This window comes from Periophthalmus magnuspinnatus, chromosome 8 (genome assembly GCF_009829125.3).
Source record: "Periophthalmus magnuspinnatus isolate fPerMag1 chromosome 8, fPerMag1.2.pri, whole genome shotgun sequence".
Taxonomy (NCBI): Eukaryota; Metazoa; Chordata; class Actinopteri; order Gobiiformes; family Gobiidae; genus Periophthalmus; species Periophthalmus magnuspinnatus.
The window spans coordinates 5,851,564-5,870,907 of NC_047133.1; the positions used below are offsets into that span (position 1 = coordinate 5,851,564).

At 44.3% G+C, this 19,344-nt stretch overlaps 2 protein-coding genes across 2 annotated transcripts; one reads left to right on the forward strand and one right to left on the reverse strand.

The window, feature by feature from the left end:
• The first annotated feature begins 4,112 nt into the window (after positions 1–4,112).
• Positions 4,113–7,474, forward strand: gh1 (growth hormone 1). Its single transcript, XM_033970506.2, has 6 exons — positions 4,113–4,192; positions 4,493–4,623; positions 6,298–6,414; positions 6,614–6,751; positions 6,850–6,981; positions 7,376–7,474. Exons 1-6 carry the CDS (start codon positions 4,183–4,185, stop codon positions 7,436–7,438), a joined length of 591 nt encoding a protein of 196 aa, XP_033826397.1. The 5' UTR covers positions 4,113–4,182; the 3' UTR covers positions 7,439–7,474.
• A 591-nt stretch (positions 7,475–8,065) lies between these two features.
• Positions 8,066–19,008, reverse strand: cdc27 (cell division cycle 27). The gene is made up of 20 exons (XM_033970474.2): positions 18,833–19,008; positions 17,166–17,241; positions 16,526–16,673; positions 16,293–16,418; positions 16,047–16,144; positions 15,807–15,943; positions 13,393–13,595; positions 13,086–13,185; positions 12,275–12,384; positions 11,783–11,876; positions 11,528–11,711; positions 10,659–10,831; positions 10,434–10,586; positions 10,022–10,102; positions 9,768–9,895; positions 8,981–9,098; positions 8,735–8,863; positions 8,533–8,607; positions 8,256–8,385; positions 8,066–8,190 (listed from the first exon to the last, which is right to left on the reverse strand). The coding sequence occupies exons 1-20, from the start codon at positions 18,857–18,859 to the stop codon at positions 8,123–8,125; spliced, it is 2,358 nt and encodes a 785-aa protein (XP_033826365.1). The 5' UTR covers positions 18,860–19,008; the 3' UTR covers positions 8,066–8,122.
• Positions 19,009–19,344: the final 336 nt, after the last annotated feature.

Consider the following 19,344-nt stretch of genomic DNA (forward strand, 5'->3'; position numbering starts at 1 on the left):
TGTTCAGTGAAAATGCCTCATGTTCTAATGTTGATGATTTGTTGAATTTGTTTTGAATGTTCTGGACATCATTGCCCCGATGAAGCTTAAAATGTTTAAAGATAAGCAGAAAACGTCATGGAGTCATGATGACTCGGTCAGGACAAGATGAGAGAGTGGGAATGTGCAAAGCTCCAGGATCATTATGAGATTTACAGAGAAAAGATGCACATGTACAACTACAGTTTATGTAGAACAGGAGGGTCAAACACATTCTCACTGAGGGCCACATCAGCAAAATGGCTGCCTACTTTTTAATTTTAATTATTTATTGCTTATTCAAGCTACAAATATTGCATATGCGATTGCCTAGGTGTAAAGATATTGCTGTGTAACTGAGTGTTTCCTGATAAAATGACATTTTTCAGACCATCATACCTGTTACGGCCCTGGGCCTTCAGCTCCTATATGCCCATGTGTTGTCTCGCCTATCTCTCCAACACCTCTTCAGGTGGTGCTCCTCCAGCTGGCTGCTGATTGACAGCAGGGCCTGCGTCTGATTGGAGCGTCAATTATGAGCCTGGCCAATCAAGATCTTCCACCTCTGGCAGTACCCCAGGACCCGCCCCCTGCCACTCCTGGCTGCTTGGTTCTGGCTGGAACAACATGCCACTTTTGTACATTGTGATTTTTTTCTTTTGGACTTGGAATTTGTGATCCCCCTAGATTTTTTTTTTTCTTTGGTTAAATCTGAGACTTGTTTATTTTGTGCAGTTGTAACTCTTGGTAGTTTGTTTGTTAGCTGTGTTTATTTACACATTGATCCACCCGTTTAGAGCCTCTTTGTGGAGGGCCGCATTTGGCCCCCGGGCCTTGAGTTTGACACATGTGATGTAGAACAAGGGAGAGGTATTTTTCAGACATTATTGGAAGTTGCAGTAACAACGAGTCCTGTTTGCAACAGTAAACAGATCAACAAACCCTCCAGCTCTGCTGCTGTTAGAACTAATTTCCACATCTAAGTGCAATGAGTTTGCAGTGTCTTTAATGAGAAGGTTCAGGGCATTAAAAATGAAATCAATTCCACAATTCAAAGAAAAATCCTAAAGCGACTCCTTTGATGTTTTCCAGTCAGGTTTTATTCCCCACCTCAGCTCTGACACTGCTCTTATCAAGGTGACAAATGACATCCGCCTCAACAGACGCGGGAAAAGTCTCAGGTCTGAGTGTCGTCTGCAGAGTTGAGATGTAACAGGATCAAGACTATGTCTCACTGCAGCAGGTGAAGATGGACCAGAGGATTCACTCACTGCATCAACAGATCAGTGTGTGGAGGAAAAACAACTTTCTCCAACTAAACTCAGACAAGACTCAACTCATCATCTTTGGCCACAGAAACATAAAGTGTCAAGGGGATAAGGGGGAAATCTACGGGTTATAATGGACTCAGACGTGAACTTTAACAGCCACATTAAATCAATAACAAATAACGACAATAAACATCTGCAGCTTTTTACTAAAAACAATGGAAAAATCTAAGTTATACTGTCAAAACCAGACTTAGACTCATCCTGCATTTGTGTCCAGTAGATTAGACGATTGTCACGATCACTGACCTCAACAAACGAGCCTCAAGACAGAGCAGGACACTGCTGCTTAAAGAGAGAGAGAGAACGTCTTTATTTCTTTCCTTCTCTCTTTCTTTTAGAAAGAAATTGGGAGAAAGAAATAAAGAAAGAAAAAGAAATAAAGACTTTATTTCTTTCTATCTACCTATCTCTTATAGAAAGAAAGAAAGACTATTTCTTTCTCTCTTTCTTATAGAAAAAAAGAGAGAAAGAAATAAAGAAAAAAGACTTTTCTTTTTTCTTCCACTCTTTAAGAAAGAGGGGAAAAAGAGAGAAAGAAAAAGAAATAAACAAAGAAAGAAAAAAGAAAGGAAAAAAAGAAAAAGAAAAAGAGAGAAAGACTTTCTATCACAGGTAAACTGGACTCAAGTGCGACACAAAGTGAGCAGTCAAAACGTTTTAGAAACTAAAAGAGAAAGTGTCACTTTAACAGGTCGTTCAGAAAATGGGTATTTAAGCAAATAAACAACTGAGGAAAGACGTTTTTAATATCAACAAAACTCTCATCCAACACTGGGAAAGAGGAAAAGAGGAAACAGACTGAGGAAATAAACTCAGGAACAGGCAACTCAAACAGAGAGAAACACACGTTCAGAACTTCAGAAATGCAACAGGGCGATTCAGATACAGAGACGCTTCTGTTCAACAATCGAGCAAGAACTGAACAGAAACTATTTATAACTGAACAGAATCAGTTTAACTGAACAGAAACAGTTTAACTGAACAGAAGTTGTTTTTCTAGACGACCCTGGGCTCATTAACAAAACGAGGAGCTGAGCCCAGGGAGGTCACAAAAGAAGGGCCGGAAAAATGGAGCCAGACTGAGGAAAAAACATGCAAACAGGTAGAACTATGACACTTTCTTTCTTTCTTTTCTTCCACTCTTTAGCAAGAAAGAGAGGAAGAAAAAAGAGAGAAAGAAAGACAGAAAGAAAGAAATAAACAAAAAGAAAGAGAAAAAGAAAGAAACAAAGAGAAAGAAATAGAGAAAAAGAAAGAAAGAAAGAAAGAAAGAAAGAAAAAGACTTTTTTTCATCCACTCTTTCTTAACAAAGAGTGGAAGAAAAAAGAGAGAAAGAGAGAAAGAAAGAGAAAAATAACCAAAGAAAGAGAAAAAGAAACAAAGAAAGACAAAGAAAGAAAGAGAAAAAGAAAGAAAGTGAGAAAGACTTACTTTCTTTCTTCCACTCTTTCTTAAGAAAGGGGGGAAGAAAAAAAAGAAAGAAAGAGAGAAAGAAAAAAGAAAGAAAAAAGAAGAAAGAAAAAGAGAAAGAAAGAGAGAAAGAAATAAACAAAGAGAGAAAAAAGAGAGAAAGAAAGAGAGAAAGAAATAAACAAAGGAAAAAAGAGAGAAAAAAGAGAGAAAAATAAATAGAGAAAAAATTATTTTCTTTTTTTCTTCCAGAGAAAGAGAAATAAACAAAAAGAAAGAGAAAAAGAAAGAAAGAAAAAGAACTAGAGAAAAAGAAAGAGACTTACTTTCTTCAACTCTTAAAGAGAGGAAGAAAAAAGAGAGAAAGAAAGAAAAAAAGAAATAAACAAAGAAAGAGAAAAGAACGAGAGAAAAACTTGCTTTCTTAAGAAAGTGAGGAAGAAAAAAGAGAGAAAGAAAGAGAAAGAAATAAGAAAGAGAAAAAAAAAACAAAGAAAGAGAAAGAAAAAGAAACGGAAAGAAACAGAGAAAGACTTTCTTTTTTCTTCCACTCTTAAGAAAGAAAAAGAAAGAAAGAAAGAAACGAAACACTTTCTTTCTTTCTTTCTTTCTTTCTTAAAGAGCCATGGCAGGTACTTCATTCATTATATGTAACATTTTAATAAAAATGTTTTTAGAAATGAACTGGATTGTCAATTTTTTAAAGTTTAGGATTTTACTTCCTGGATGGAAATCATGACATCACATTCCATAACTGTTACCTAGCAACCCTGTGGTACACTACACTACTACTGCTGTAATGTCCCAAATAAAGTGTCAGAAAAATGTGCTTCTAACTCATAAATTATGACAAACGACGTCAGCGCGACGATGTCAGCGCGACGATGTCAGCGCGACGATGTCAGCGCGACGATGACGTCAGCACGACATCATCGTCAGTATGATGTCATCAACGTGTTTTACAATTCTTTTCTTGCCATTTTCAACATATTTTTTTATCTTTTCTTCTCAAACTGCTGAAGTGGAAATTAAACATCCAAACCTTCGTTTGACGTCTACATTTTTAAAACCGCAGACTCTTTGGACCAGAAGTTCACAGCCCATCACCTCAGAGCAGATGTTCAAACAGGTTAACACTCTGAAAACAACTCTTGGTGAAATATTCATGTTTCCGTGGCGTGAGCGTCATTAGCATCAGCGGCGTTAGAGCTTTCCTGTTTTTATCGCTGGTTCTGTGAATATACAAAACTTTACCATGTTTGTGTCGGATCATTTTCATTTTCATGAATTTAAACAAAGAATGGACCTAAATATAAGACCCACACGAACCAGAGAGTCCCAGAATCCAGACCAAGAGTCCACAACCCAGTGTAAACCAGGTCTGAACCAGGTCTAACCTAGGACTAAACCAGGACCCGGAGCATGGAGCGAGGTGGGACAGATTCAGAACAAATTAACCATGTTTACCAAATTTGTTTGTTATTTGTTTCTGTTTTGCAGCGATCCTATTGGCTGTTTCTATTTTGCAGTGATCCTATTGGCTGTTTCTATTTTGCAGCGATCCTATTGGCTGTTTCTGTTTTGCAGCGATCCTATTGGCTGTTTCTGTTTTGCAGTGATCCTATTGGCTGTTTCTATTTTGCAGTGATCCTATTGGCTGTTTCTATTTTGCAGTGATCCTATTGGCTGTTTCTGTTTTGCAGTGATCCTATTGGTCGTTTCTATTTTGCAGTGATCCTATTGGTCGTCCTGTCACTGGGCGTGAGCTCTCAGCAAATAACAGACAGCCAGCGTTTGTTTACGATCGCCGTGAGCCGCGTCCAGCACCTGCACATTCTTGCACAGCGCTACTTCGGAAACTTTGTATGTACAAAACATTCTTACATACTGTTAATACTAAATACTACAACATATAAACAAGTGATGTGTACTTGGGCCTGAGTGTGTGCGTGTGTGTGTGTGTACAGTGTAAGCCAGATGTTACACTACCATATAACATACACTATATATATATATTAAAAAAAACTTAAAAAAAACCCCAAAACACATACTTTTTTTTTCCTCACTGTCTGACATTAAATCCAACTAACCTTTTCCTGTTTTAGGTCAATTAGGGTCACCAAATTATTTCTATTTCTTAAATGAAATAAATAATGAGGATTTTTAAGACAATTGTTCATGAATTTCTTCAAAGTCAGAAGTTTACATACATTTCATTAGTATTTGGTACCATTTCCTTTAAACTATGTGACTTGGGTAAAATGTTTTGGATTTCCTTCCACAAGCTTCTCACAACAGATGGCAGGAATTTTGGCCCATTCCTCCTGACAGAACTGGTGTAACTGAGCCAAGTTTAAGATCAGGACTTTGTGATGGCCACTCTAAAACAGTGACTTTGTTATCCTTAAGTCACTTTGTAACCAGTTTGGCTGTATGCTTCAGGTCATTGTCCATTTGGAAGTCCCATTTGTGCCCAAGCTTTAACTTCCCGGCTGATGTCTTGAGATGTTGCTTCAGTATTTCCAAATAATGTTCTTTCCTCCTGATGCCGTCTATTTTGTGAAGTGCACCAGTCCCTCCTGCAGCAAAACAACTCCAGAACATGATGTTACCACCCCCTTTTTCCTCTGGCCATAATGCGCATTGTTATGTTTAAACAGTTCAGTTTAAGTTTTGTCAGATCACAGGACATGTCTCTCATGTGTGCATTTGCAAAGTAATCTGTCTTGTTTATTTTGGAGTAATGGAGTAAATGACAGTTCTTATTTCACTGTAGATAATGACACACTCACCAGCTTCAGCAGCATCTTCACAAGGTCTATTGCTTTTGTTCTTGGGCTCTGTGTCAGAGATGAAGGTGCTTTGGTCTGAAATGTGCAGATCAACCCGTCTCCTTCCTGAGCAGTGTGATGGCTCGACATTCCCATGGTGTTTATACTTGGGTATAATTGTTTGGCCAGATGAAAGTGGCACCTTCAGGCATCCGGAAATTGCACCATGGATGAACCAGACTTGTGCAAGTCCACAATTCCCTTCCCCATATCTTGGCTGATTTTTTTTACTTTCCCATTATGTTACACAAAGAAGCAGAGTGTTTCAGGTGAGTTTCAAACACATCCACAGGTGTGTCTCTAACTCAAATGTTGTCAAGAATCAGAAGCTTCAAAAAGACATGACATCAAGATCTGGGTTTTCTCAAATTGTTTAAATGCATAGTAATCTTACTGTATGTAAATTTCTGATTTTTAAGAAGGTCATGAAAGATTGTCTAAAAAATCCATCTCTCATTATTCTGGCATTTAGGAAAGAGAAATAATTTTGGTGATCCTAATTGAACCAAAGACAGGAAAAGTTTTGTCTGAATTTATGTCAGACAGTGAGGGGGAAAAAAGGTATGTGTCTTTTTTACATAATGAATGTAAACTTCTGGTTTCAACTGTCTATATTAGTTCTCTGGGTCTTGAGTATATGTTGGGTGTCTATTTAGTGTATAAAACATGTATGTTTAAAGAATGTTGTTTATATAATGTGTTATAGGAGAGTTCTCTGGGTCCTGACGAGAAGCGTCAGCTCAATAAAATTTTTCTCCAGGATTTTTGTAACTCTGATTACATCATCAGCCCCATCGACAAGCACGAGACACAGAGGAGCTCAGTGAGTACTACTGCTACTGCTACTACTGCTACTACTACTGCTAGAGAAACAGCGGAGATCTTTGAGTACGAGTACTACGACTACTACTGTAACTGATTGCCTTGTGCAGTAGTAGTAGTAGCAGTAGAATGGAGCTCTGTAGTATTTATACTACTACTACTACTACTACTGCTAGTACAACTGCCGTGTGTGTATACAGGTGCTGGAGCTGCTGCTGGTGTCGTATCGTCTGGTCGAGTCTTGGGAGGTTCCGTCTCGGTCACTCGCAGCTTTGTCCAGAGACCAGATCTCAGGCAAACTGACCGAGCTCAAGACTGGACTCCAGCTACTCATCCGGGTAAGACCCAAGACCTGGTGTTAGACTCATTTGTGGTGATTTGATTCGGAGAGCAATTAAGTTTTATATAAACTGGTGTGAGTGTCATGTGACTGCAGACCAATCAGGAGGCAGCGTTCGTGGAGGGGGGCGTGGCCTTGGGTCGCTTTGAGGATTATGACCAAAGACCGGACCAGAACCTGAGGAGGAACTATGAACTGCTGGCCTGTTTCAGGAAAGACATGCACAAGGTACAAACTCAACACAAACAAAACACACAAACAAAAAACAGCAGAAACAAACAACACAAACCAAACCTAATCCAAAACAAGGACAGAGGAAAAATGTGACATGACCAAAGATGTCACGATACTGAAACTTCAAACTGGATTTTAATACGAAAGACTTGATACTGATCCCGATACCACGATGATAAGAAAAGTTCCGATACTGGTTTTAATAATCAATTAGTATCTGATTGTCCAGACTTCTTTATTGGTTTTTCATTCCTCTGCCTCCGTCACTCCTGATCCTGATTTTCCTCCCTCCCTCTTTCCTCGTGTGATCAGTTTACTCTGTGTCTGCTGCCCTCTGGTGTGTGTGTGTGTGTGTATATAGGCTTTTTCTGACTCTCGTGTGTTTCAGGTGGAGACTTACCTGACGGTCGCCATGTGTCGCCTCTCGCCTGAGGCCAACTGCACACTGTAGCCCCGCCCCCTGGAGTATAGCCCCGCCCCTGGCACCACCCCTGAGCCAAAATCTTCAATAAAGTTTGTGTTGTGTCAAATCAAAGTCAGATTCAATGCATCATTCAACCCTCCGTTACATATATTCACTGTTCCTCCTCCTGTCTCTCCTGTTCCAGTCTGCACCTCCTCCTCTCTCCTCCTCCGTCTGCGCCTCCATCTCTCTCCTCCTCCGTCTGCGCCTCCATCTCTCTCCTCCTCCGTCTGCGCCTCCATCTCTCTCCTCCTCCGTCTGCGCCTCCATCTCTCTCCTCCTCCGTCTGCGCCTCCATCTCTCTCCTCCTCCGTCTGCGCCTCCATCTCTCTCCTCCTCCGTCTGCGCCTCCATCTCTCCTCCTCCGTCTGCGCCTCCATCTCTCCTCCTCCGTCTGCGCCTCCATCTCTCCTCCTCCGTCTGCGCCTCCATCTCTCCTCCTCCGTCTGCACCTTCTACCTCTCTCCTCCGTCTGCACCTTCTACCTTTCTCCTCCTCCGTCTATGCCTCCACCTCTCTAATCCTCCTCCGCATCCTCCTCTGTCTCCTTCTCCTGTCCTAGCCCTCCTCCTCCTCCTCCTCTCGTCCTGTTCGTCACACAGAACACTAAATCAGTTGTTTAGTGTTGAATATTTTTATTGTTTATTTTGAGTAAAAAGAATAAAAAACATTTCACAGAACGTCGTCGCTGTCGTTTGTCTGAAGCTGAGTGTCGTCTGCGTCCGCCATTTCCTCCGGCCCTGCACAACAAAACTATGGTTCAGTTTCCCCGGTTCAAGTCCCCCCATCCCCCCCAGTTCAGTACCTTCGTCGTCTGGGAGGTAGCGCTTGTCGATAGCCTCTTTGATCTGGTTGTTGGCTCCTTTTGGGTCCAGGTCCATGGCCCAGCTGAAGTTCATCAAAGCCAAGTGCGTCTGCCCCAGCTTCTTATATACCTGCCACGACAGGAGACGGGTGAGAGACGGGTGAGAGACAGGTGAGAGACGGGGCAGAGACGGGGCAGAGACGGGGCAGAGACGGGGCAGAGACGGGGCAGAGACGGGGCAGAGACGGGGCAGAGACGGGGCAGAGACGGGGCTTACCTTTCCAATGAGGAAATAAACGAGAGATTCTTTGGGAACAATCTGTTTGAGCTCCTCCAGCTCCTGCAGCGCCGCCTGAACACAACAGACATGAATATCACCTATAAATATGAGCATAACACCACAGGGCTGCCACAGGGTCACCACAACAGAAATCAGTCGGAGTAGTAGTACTTGTACTGTAGTAGTAGCATGGTAGTACCTTGTACTTGTCGTTAGAGAAGAGGATGGATGCTCGGTGAAACTTGCACAGAGGGTTTTTGGGGTCGATGCTGATGGCTTTGTTCAGAGTCTCCAGAGCCACGTCCGACTTCTTCAGAGCGTGTTGGACCTGAACCAAGAACAGAACCAGGGTTAGGCCAGGCTTGAGTCTGGACTTGGATTAGGCTAATTTAGTCATATCCAAGACTAAACCCGACCTAGACCCAGACCCGGACCCAGGACTCACCACCCCGATGTGGCACAGCAGCACAGAGCTCTGGGGGTTGATGCTCAGAGCTTTTTTAAAATGAATCTCTGCCAAATTAAACTTCTCCTGTTTGTAGTAGATCATCCCCAGACCGTACCTGCCACACACACAGACAGACATGGTAAGTACCACGTGCTGGAACAGTAGTAAAAGTACCATAAATTTCGGACTACAAGCCAATACTTTTTCCCACGCTTTGAACCCTGCGGCCTATACAAGAGTGCGGCTAATTTGTAGATTTTTACTGACCAACGGCCACCGGGGGGCACTCTCTAGCCGTAAACACAAAAGTGAGACAGGCGTGGGTCATTTTGCGCATCATGCACACACCCTCATCATGAGAACACACAAAGGAAGGCAAATGATGCAGCTTTTAAGTTCAAGGCAATGGATCTGGCCTCAAAGGAGGAAATAGTTTATTAAAGCCAAGCTCTGATGGTGTGAAGTTGGAGGCGGCAGCAGGAAGAACTTAGTCAATGTAAAAAGACCCAAAAAGCTTTCAGAGGAAATAAAAAGTAGAAGGTTCGTGTTGGTTTTTTGTTTTCTTAACATGAACGTATGTTCATCCCGTGTGTTGGTGCTATACTGCTGATTTTCAGACAGTTTGAAAAAAAGCCTGTCTTAAATTAAAACACAAAACTTCACATACTGTCTTTCTGTGTAAATATCTGGGGGTAATAGTAGTAGTAAAAGTACCATGTGCTGTAGTAGTAATAGTAGTAGAAGTAGTAGCAGTTGTAGTAACAGTACTAGTAAATAATAGTACCATGCGTTGTAGTGGCGGTTGTTGACTCGGATGGCGTTCCTGAAACAGGCCAGAGCTCGATCCAGTTCCTCGGTTAGAACAAACTCATGTCCCAGCAGCGTGTAGGCATACGCGAAGCCCGGCTCCACCTTCGCACAGACATATTGGATTTAGAGACACACATACTGCCTTAAACGAGACATATACCACCTTAGAAGAAGAAGTACCAGTTGAAGTATCAATAGTAATACAAGTATCAGTATGAGTAGTAGTACCTGGATGGCTCTCTGGAAGAACTTGATGGCGATGTCATGTTCTCGTTGTAAACTGAAGCAGTTCCCCGCCACACACCAGGTCTGAAAGAGATGAACCAAGACCAAGTCAAGACCAAGCCAGGACTGAGCCAGGACCAAGCCCGGTCTGAGCACCACCTGGTGCTCTCCAGGCTGATATGTGTTTGAAGTGGAGTTCTACACATCATCTGGGATGTCTGTCACTGAAACCGATGGGGAATATGTCATGAGGAATACTTTAATCTGATTGGTCAAAGCGTCACAACAGCAGATCTGAGGACAGTTGGTTTGAGCGTGTGCACGTGTGCAGAGGTGTACGTGTTTTTGAAGTTGTGTGTGTGTGTGTGGAGGTAGGTGGGTGTTGTTGTAGGTGGAGGTGTGGATGTAGTTGTACCTGAGGACAGTTTCGGTCCATGTCTGTCATCTCCTTGGATAGCGCGCTCAGAGCCACATCCTTCTGGAGGTGCCACAGCGTCGTGGAGTATATCTCCATCCCCTCCTCACGATACGACTCTATCCTCCTGACCTCCGAGAAGATACGCTCAGCCTGAGGACACAAGACCGGACTAAGAACTGGAACTAAACCAGGACCTGTGTGTAGTTGGTTATGAGTAGTTACCTGTGTGTAGTCTGCCAGTTCAAAGTGCGCCCTCCCGATGGTGCAGAGAACCCAACCAGTGGCGTAGTGGTGAGGGGGCAGCGAGGACAGCACAGCGATGGCTTCTTTACAGCTGTAGGAGCAGAGCAGGAGGAAGGCTCGTCCCATGTCCCGCAGGATACTCATGATACTGTCTGAAAAGAGGCCAAAAGTATGTTTACAGAGCCTGTGCTTAGAGCACATCTGACTAAAACAGTTACATCATTACATTTAAGAATTTGAAAAAAAAGGTTTTGATTTTTTTCCAGTTTGGTCATTTCATGACATCACACAATGGAAAAATGACATCACATCAGGAAACTGCTGTGTTTCAGATGACGTCCTCACAGTCTATAGGCCAATATTTAAAACAGGGACAGCTAATGAGGTTTTTGAGTTTTTGTTGTTAAAATTAGTTTATATATGGGATATTTCAAGGCAAAAGTCCAGTGTAATCAAAAGGGAAATCTGGATGTAATACATAAAGTGTTTCTGAACAGAGTTCTCCCGAGATGATGCCATTTTAGAATTTTACTTCCTGTCATTTTCAACATATTTTTCTTGGCAAATTGGTTCTGGATCTCGTTCATAGGTATCAATATTAAAAAGTCCCATTGACAGGACAAAAATGAACATTTCCTGAATATCTTTAGAATGATCTTGAGCTGTATCAGAACAAGTATTAGACTCAGACTAGTACACACCCATGGACCACTATGGAACTTACCTGGACTGAGAGATTACATAGATATAAGGCCACATGGGAATATAAAAGAAAAATACTACTATTTAATGTGGAAAATTCTGATACCATTGTGGTATCAGAATCAGTATGTCGTAAGGTGCAGTACCTGCGGTGGCCCGGGCGTGGGTCTGGACCTTGGAGTCCTGGTTGAGTCCAAGTCCTGGCTCCAGGCGCATGATGTCCAGGCTCTCGTTCAGGTTGGAGTTTGACGTTGTTTTGTTGGTTTTACATTTGGTTTTTCTGTTTGGGATTTTAGTTGGAAACTTCATCTTCAGCTTCTTACTGTTCTCCTGCAACACAAATATGTCAGATGCCCTCCCATCCTGCTGTATCTCCGTGCGCCTCATATGCCTTCCCCTACCTTGGCGGTGGAGCTGGCGCTGGTGAAGAGTCGGGAGCTGCGTCGGGGTTGGACATTGGGGGGTCCAGAGGGACTCAGGACTTGAGGGGACGCGCTGTGGGGGTCAGAGGTCAAAGGTCAGACAGTATATACAGGAGCCAGAGTTCAGGTCTGGAGCACTGTCATTACCAGATATCTTTTGAATTTAACATCCTGAATATTTGAGACAGAACCATTTGGAGCCTGGATTTAAACATTGTCAAAGTAGAGGCCTGTTTTGCTGCATATGACTGAAAGGCTTTTATTCTGTATTCTTCTCTTTTAATGTTACTTTTATGATTTTAATGTCTTTCTTATTCTGTAAAGCTCTTTGTATAGCACAACTCGTACACAAAGTAATTCAAATAAACTTGCCGTCACACGTGTGTCTGAAAGAATCAAACTTTAATCTAAAGATATTTAGAGTTCATTCTTCAAAACACTGGGGGTTATGGGGCATGTGGGCGGGGTTACCTGGTGTGGGGGGCGGAGCTCTGCAGTGATTGGTTGAAGGGGATGGGGAGCACCTCTCTGCTGTTTCCACTCTGAGAGAAAACCTTGGACTGATTTATCCTTGAAACGGCCTGAACAGAGACAGAGTCCTTAACCTCAACAAGGAGCAGGGAGGAGGGGGAGGAGGAGCAAGGAGGAAGAGGAGGAGACGCAAGGAGCAAGCAGAGGAGGAGGAAGGAACACGAGGAGCAGGGAGAGGGAGAAGCAGGCAGAGGAGGAAGAGGTGGAGGAGCAGGGAGAAAGTGGAGAGAGAAGGAGGAGCAGGCAGAGGAGGAGCAGGGAGGAGGAACAGGCAGAGGAAGAAGTGGAGAGAGGAGGAGCAAGGAGGAGCACAGAGGAGGAGCAAGGAGGAAGAGCAAGAAGACAGCAGAGGAGGGAGGAGGAGGAGCAGGCAGAGGAGGACCAAGGAAGAGGGAGGCAAGAGGAAGCAGTGGAGGAGGATGGAGGAGGATGGAGGAGGCTGACTCGTTGTCATTCATGTGGTGTTGCAGTATTGTGTCGTGGGCTGCTGTAGAAGACAGACCTTTTATTTTGCAGATTATTTTGTGACAGTTTTGTTGTGGTTTTAGAAACACCGTTAAACTGTATTTGGTTCTTGAAAAATATTGACACATTATGTGCAATATATTGATTATCACATGTATTGGATAGAATCGTGAGGGACCCTCTGCTCCTTACTACTCCTCACTAGAGCTGGGACAGAAAGAGGAGCAGTGAGGAGTGAGGACGTCTGAGGAGTGCCTTCTTGTTACAGGTTTATTACAAGGAGTACCTTCTTGTTGGGAGCACTGGGCTGAGAGTCCATGCCGCTGCTGTAGCTCTGTAGATACGAGGGGTCTCCGGGGCTCGGCTCCAGGGGCAGGATCCCAAAACTAAAAAATAAATATTTAAAAACTGCAGCATTTGTGATTTACCAACATGTCTAAACCGCGTGGCCCCCCTCTGCCAAAGCGCACGGCCAGAGGGGACGGAGCAGAACCTCAGAGGGGTGGGCCAGAACCTGGGGGGGGGGGGGGGGGGGGGGGGGGGGGGGGGGGGGGGGGGGGGGGGGGGTGGGGGGGGGGGGGGGGGGCACTCACCTAGGTGTGAGGGGGCTGAGAGGGGGCGGGCCTCCCAGCAGGCTACGCCCACTTTTGGGTTTGTTCTGCTTGTTGCTAAGCAGCGAGGCGGCGGTCGCCACGGAGACCGTCTCCGGGGAGATGATGGAGGAATCGATGTATGACACAGAGAGGTCAGAGGTCAACTTCCCACTAGACGCCTCCAAGTTCAGCCGGTTCAACTCCTGTGACACAAACAAACATTACCACTGCGTCCACCAGTCATTTAAATATGCAGCGACTGAATCGCTTCTGAAAAAAAACTCATCTTGAACCTGAACTTTTAGCCAACTACAAACCCATCTCTAATCTTCCCTTTGTCTCAAAAATCCTTGAAAAAGTTGCAGTTAAGCAGCTTTGTCGCCACCCGCAGGCTAGTAATTAATTTTAAGTTTTTCAATCAGGATTCAGCGCTCACCACTGCAAAGAAACTGCACCACTTAAACCAGTCCATTGTCAGCAGCTAATAACAAGTCATTTGTGACTTTCAGTCTGGTTTCAGACCTCAGTGCAGAGTTCAACCACAATATGGTACTACAGAGGTTAGAATGTGACAGGAACATGTCTAGTTAAGGTGCACTGGCTCGCTGGTTCTTTCTCTCCCTTATGTTGTGTGTAACTTCTGTTTAAAAAAAAAAAAAAAAAGAAACAAAAGACAGAAAGTGGATGATTACGGTACCGTATTTGATCTAATAACGAACTCTGCAACTATATACCACTATCTGAAAATAAAGAATTACAATTTTAAAAAAAAGAATGTGACACAGGTGTCAGCGGGGCAGCCCTCAGCTGGTTTAAATCCTACTTAACCTTAACTAAAGGTTTTTATTCTGCACTTCTGTTTTAATGTTGATTTTATGATGATTATTTATGTTTAGATTTGTGTGATTTTAATGTCCTTCTTATTCTGTAAAGCACTTTGAATTACCTTGTGTACAAATTGTGCTATACAAATAAACTTACCTTGCCTACTTATCTGATAGATACCAGTTTGTTAATGTAAATCAGAGCTCCTCGTCATGCTGTAAGTAGCCTATGGTGTACCACTGTTCACAATTCATATGTTGCTGTTAGGTAATACAATATCATCAAAAACATGATATTAAATTCCACAGCTATGCTGATGACACACAGCTGTACTCAATGAAACCAGATCAGACAGATTAGACAGACTTAGTGCCTGTGTAAAAGACATAAAACCCTGACTGACACTAACTATCTGCTTCTTAACCCCGAAAAAACAGATAATTGTTTTAGGCCCCAAAGGCCTGCGATACCATCTGACCAGAGATTCACACTGGGCAGTGTCAGTGTTGCCTCCAGCTCTACTGTAAGGAAGACGAGTTTAAAACGTTCCTCTTTGAATTAGCTTATGGCCAGGCCAGTTAGGAGCAAAAATACAACCTGCAGTTTTACTTAAGCTGCCTTAGGAGCACTACCTGAGCACTATCCTCTGTTCCTGCTTATTTTCCCTGTCAACATTCATTATTCAGTTCACCTGCAGTTTGTTCATTGCTATTCAACATGTTGTTCCCCGTCCCACTCCCCTCTGGGGAGTGCAACTGTTTCAGATGCCTGGCTGCTGACCGCCTCGTGTAGGCTGGACCCTAGACGTGCCTCCTGTGCCCTGATCCTGTTCCATGGACCCGGATCCTCTCTTCCATCACCTTGCTGGATGATCCAATATCTGGTTAGGATGCCCCCCACCCTACCGTGGATTAGCCTCCCTCTGTCCCCTCTCCCTCTGTAGTTGAGCGGCTCTGGCCCTGCAGTCTTGAACTCTATCTGCAAATGGATGCACATTAATCCTGGACACGTCTGCAGCTGTACGTCCATGGGCGTGGATCTCTTCTTCACTGTGCTTCTCCTTGAAGTTTCTCTTTTTCCCCCCACTGTTTTTTTTTCCTTGCTGAGAAAGAGGGTCTAAGGACAGGGGGCACTTTGGAATAGTTCTCCACTTGCTTGTTTTCTGTTGATTAATTTGCTTGTCTGTTTCTGTTGCTTTTCTAACTTTCTGTGTGTTAAATACATTCTCATGTTCAGCCCTAAAGCAACTGCTGTTCTGATTTTGGGCTTTACAAAAATAAATTGAACTACAACTATACTATAAACAGACTACCTCCGTTTTATATAGTTTTATAATAAAGTCATGGTCTAAGGCTGTACCTGATGTCCAGTTACTGTAAATGAATTATACAACAAAACAGACAAGCTATGTTGATATGGAGATGGCCCAGAGGGACAGGCTGTGGGTTCATTTAGCAGCACAAACATTTCACTGGAACCTTTAAAGAGCAGCCTGATTCCTGATCACTAAGGTAACAGTTTATACATAAACTGGAATAACCCGCATAAAACTTTAAAAACATAAATAAACCATAAAGACAAGTACACACCAGCGTGTCCTGTGGCGTTTCCATCAGGGCCGTGTCCAATCGGTGACTGGGATTCTGGTTCTGGGCGGGGCTTACAGGTTGAGAGGGCGGAGCCATCTGTGGGAGACGAAACACCTGGTCTGGATCCAGCTTCTCCCCTAACATGGAACAGGAGGGCAGTAGTATTAGTAGTACTAGTAATAGCAGTAGCAGTAATAGCAGTAGCAGTAATAGCAGTAGCAGTAATAGCAGTAGTTTTACCGAGGTGGCAGAGGCTCTGAAAAGGGCTCCAGTTGAACGGATTCAGACTTAGACTCTTCTGGAAACATTCTGCTCCTTTGGCCGCTCGGTCTGTTTGACTGTAAGAGACAAGAACCGGGTAAGAACCGGGTCAGAACCAGGTCAGAACCAGGTCAGAACCGGGTCAGAACCGGGTCAGAACCGGGTCAGAACCGGTCAGAACCGGGTCAGAACCGGGTCAGAGCGTTCTGTAGTAGACATACTCACCAGTAAATGTGCCCGAGCAGAGACAGAGTGAACGAAGCAGAGTCTCCAAACTCTGCCACAATGTCGTCCTGAGATTTCTGTTTGTTTAAAACTCCTCCAACAAGAACCTGCTCCCCCTCAGCAAGTCTGCAACATACAAATATCACAAATATACACAGAAGTACACCAAAGTACTATAAATGTACCAGAAATATACACAGAAGTACAGGAGCTGGGCGAACAGGGGCACTTACTTGCTAAGCTCCACGCAACACTTGGCTAACAAGAAACGGAGCTGGGGGCTGCAGCAGGAGTGGGCCTTGAGCAGACGGTAGGCTTTGTACGCCTTCCCCGAGCGATAGTAACATGTGGCCAGCAGGTACAGGGCCTCTTCAGACCGCACTGGGGACAAGAGACCAGGGTTAGACCAGGGCCGAGACCCGGACTAAGAACCAGAGACCACGACCAAGACCAGGACAGAGAGCAGAGAGCAGAGACCAGGACAGAGAGCAGAGAGCAGAGACCAGGACAGAGAGCAGAGAGCAGAGAGCAGGACAGAGAGCAGAGAGCAGGACAGAGAGCAGAGAGCAGGACAGAGAGCGGAGAGCAGAGACCAGGACAGAGAGCAGAGACCAGGACAGAGACCCAGACTGAGAACCGGAGACTGAGAACCAGAGACCCCAAACCAGAGACCTGAGAGACCCGTGAGACCAGCGATACCAGAGAGAGCAGACACCTGAGACTAGCCCAGAGCCCAGAGCCCAGAGCCCAGAGCCCAGAGCCCAGAGCCCAGAGCCCAGAGCCCAGAGCGGACTGAGACCAGGATTGAGAACTGAGACCAGAGACCAGGGTTAGACCGTGCACACGTACACACACGTTACACACAGTAGTTACCTTCTGCGTAGAGCCTCTCCGCCAGAAACACCGCGTCCAGGTAGGAGTAGTGGTTCAGGGCCTGCCACACTGCAGCCTGGGAACAGAGCAGTTTAAAACTGTTTAAAACACTTAAAATCAAATTAAAACACATGAAACGCGAGCCAGCTCACACAATAAATAAGAAGGTGAATAGGATTTATTCTATCAAACAGTCACGTGTCTCACTGAGTAATGACGCCTTCAGGTTCATTTAAATCACATTAAACATTAATAAAATCATAATCACAGGTTTTCTCCGCAGAGGCTAATGTGGCTAACAGCTGATGCTAATGTTAGCACCGGCAGCTAAGCGCAGTTAGCCGCTCAAACACCACAATATTTACCGTTTAATGCACAGACAGGCTTTAAACCCAGACCTGCCCGGGACCACCCGCATCCCGGGACCGACCCGGGGGCCTTCGGCCGCGGCTTTGACTTTATCATTGTTTATTGCCCCTAAATCTGAGTTTGGTCCCAGCCAAAGCTCACTGCGGCGTTAGCCTCGGAGCTAACAACACAAACACTGCGGCAAAGTGACATTAAAACACCTCTGGGGGCCATAATGAGCCCGAAATCTGCTTCAGCACGAAATTATCCCAGGTTTACCCGAGACAGGACCAAGACCAGGGCCAGACCCGGGTCTGATGTGGCACAGAAACAGCTTTGACAAAGTGCACCAGGCTGTTTCACTTAACCCTCGTGTAACCTCAGGATTTGCGCACATTGCTCCTTTTATAAACACTTTAAAAACATGTTCACATGTTCCGCCAAAGCCGAATGTCAAAAGACTGATTAAATAAGACTTCGGCTTGAACAAACTCCACCGTTTAACACGTAATTTAATATAAATGACAATAATACAGCCATATCAGAAGGGTTCACACAGACCTCCATTTGAAGATAGAAACACATAAACGTATTTTTATAAGAGCATGACATGTCAGTGGTTAATTTAGATTAATTTAAAAATGAATATTTTTAAAGCCAGACTGTGAGGACGCCTCCGGTTAGAGTCACATCACTTTACAACATGACCTGACAGTGAAAACAGCTCCATCAGGCAGAAATCATGAACCGATTAAGAATAAACGCCATAAAACGCTCCAGATGCAGAGACCAGACCAGATGTTTGTGGTAAATCACAAAAAATGCAAAGACGAAAACGGACGTAAATGAACCGACCCGTGTGAACTTGAAATACCTTCATTTATCATCACAAAGATTATTTCTCAGTGTGATATGAGCCGAACACATCTGTACAGTGGAATTCACATGGAGACTTTAAAAATGTCCATCTAAAAGACTCAACTTCACTAAATAATTACGTTTGGTGTAAATTTGACCAAACTGAAATAGAAATCTGGTGTGCACTCTGATCCTTTCACCGTTTGTCTCCATCATTGAATCTAAGACTAACAGCAACAGACCTGAGTCGGAACCGAGCCGGGACCCGGTTCTAGACCTGAAAGGCCCGAATTAACGCCTAGAACCGGAGAATCGGAGAACCGGAGCCCCGGAGCTCCGCAGCAGCAGCGGACATCCTCGCTCCCTGAGGCCGAGCTGCAGCTTCTGTCCCCGGCCTGCAGCCCCGAGCTCTCCCGGGCCCTCCGCAGCCGATCCGAACCGCAGCGGACCCAGACTCTCACCTGGACCGGCTCCTGGAGCACCGTCATTCCGCCCCACGGCTCCGACACGCACGTCCCGGGGCTTTAACGCCGTTTGCTTCACTTCTCCGCGAACCGAGGCCCGAGTTACCGAGTGTCTACGGCTCGAGCTTTGAACACCGCGACCGTTACGAGCCGGAAACTGGCGGAGACTGCCGAAGAATCCCGAGCGGTATTCACGAGAGCTGACGGAAAGAGCCGAAGAGGAGACGGAAAGAGCCGAAAGTGTGCGGGTGACGGAATGGGCCGAGGAGCTATACATACTGTATTCTGCAATTTAAAAAAAACAAAACATCTTACCAAGTTTTATATAATCGGTTAACCAATTAAGCATTTTATGTACGACTGTGATTATGCAAATAAATACAAATACTTAAAAAAATATATACAAATAAAAATAAATCATAATTTGACTTTAAATTGAACTTTAAGCCTATTTTTTTAAGATCCTTGGCTCTAAGGGTTAGGGTCAGGATAATAACGGATTTCTGACC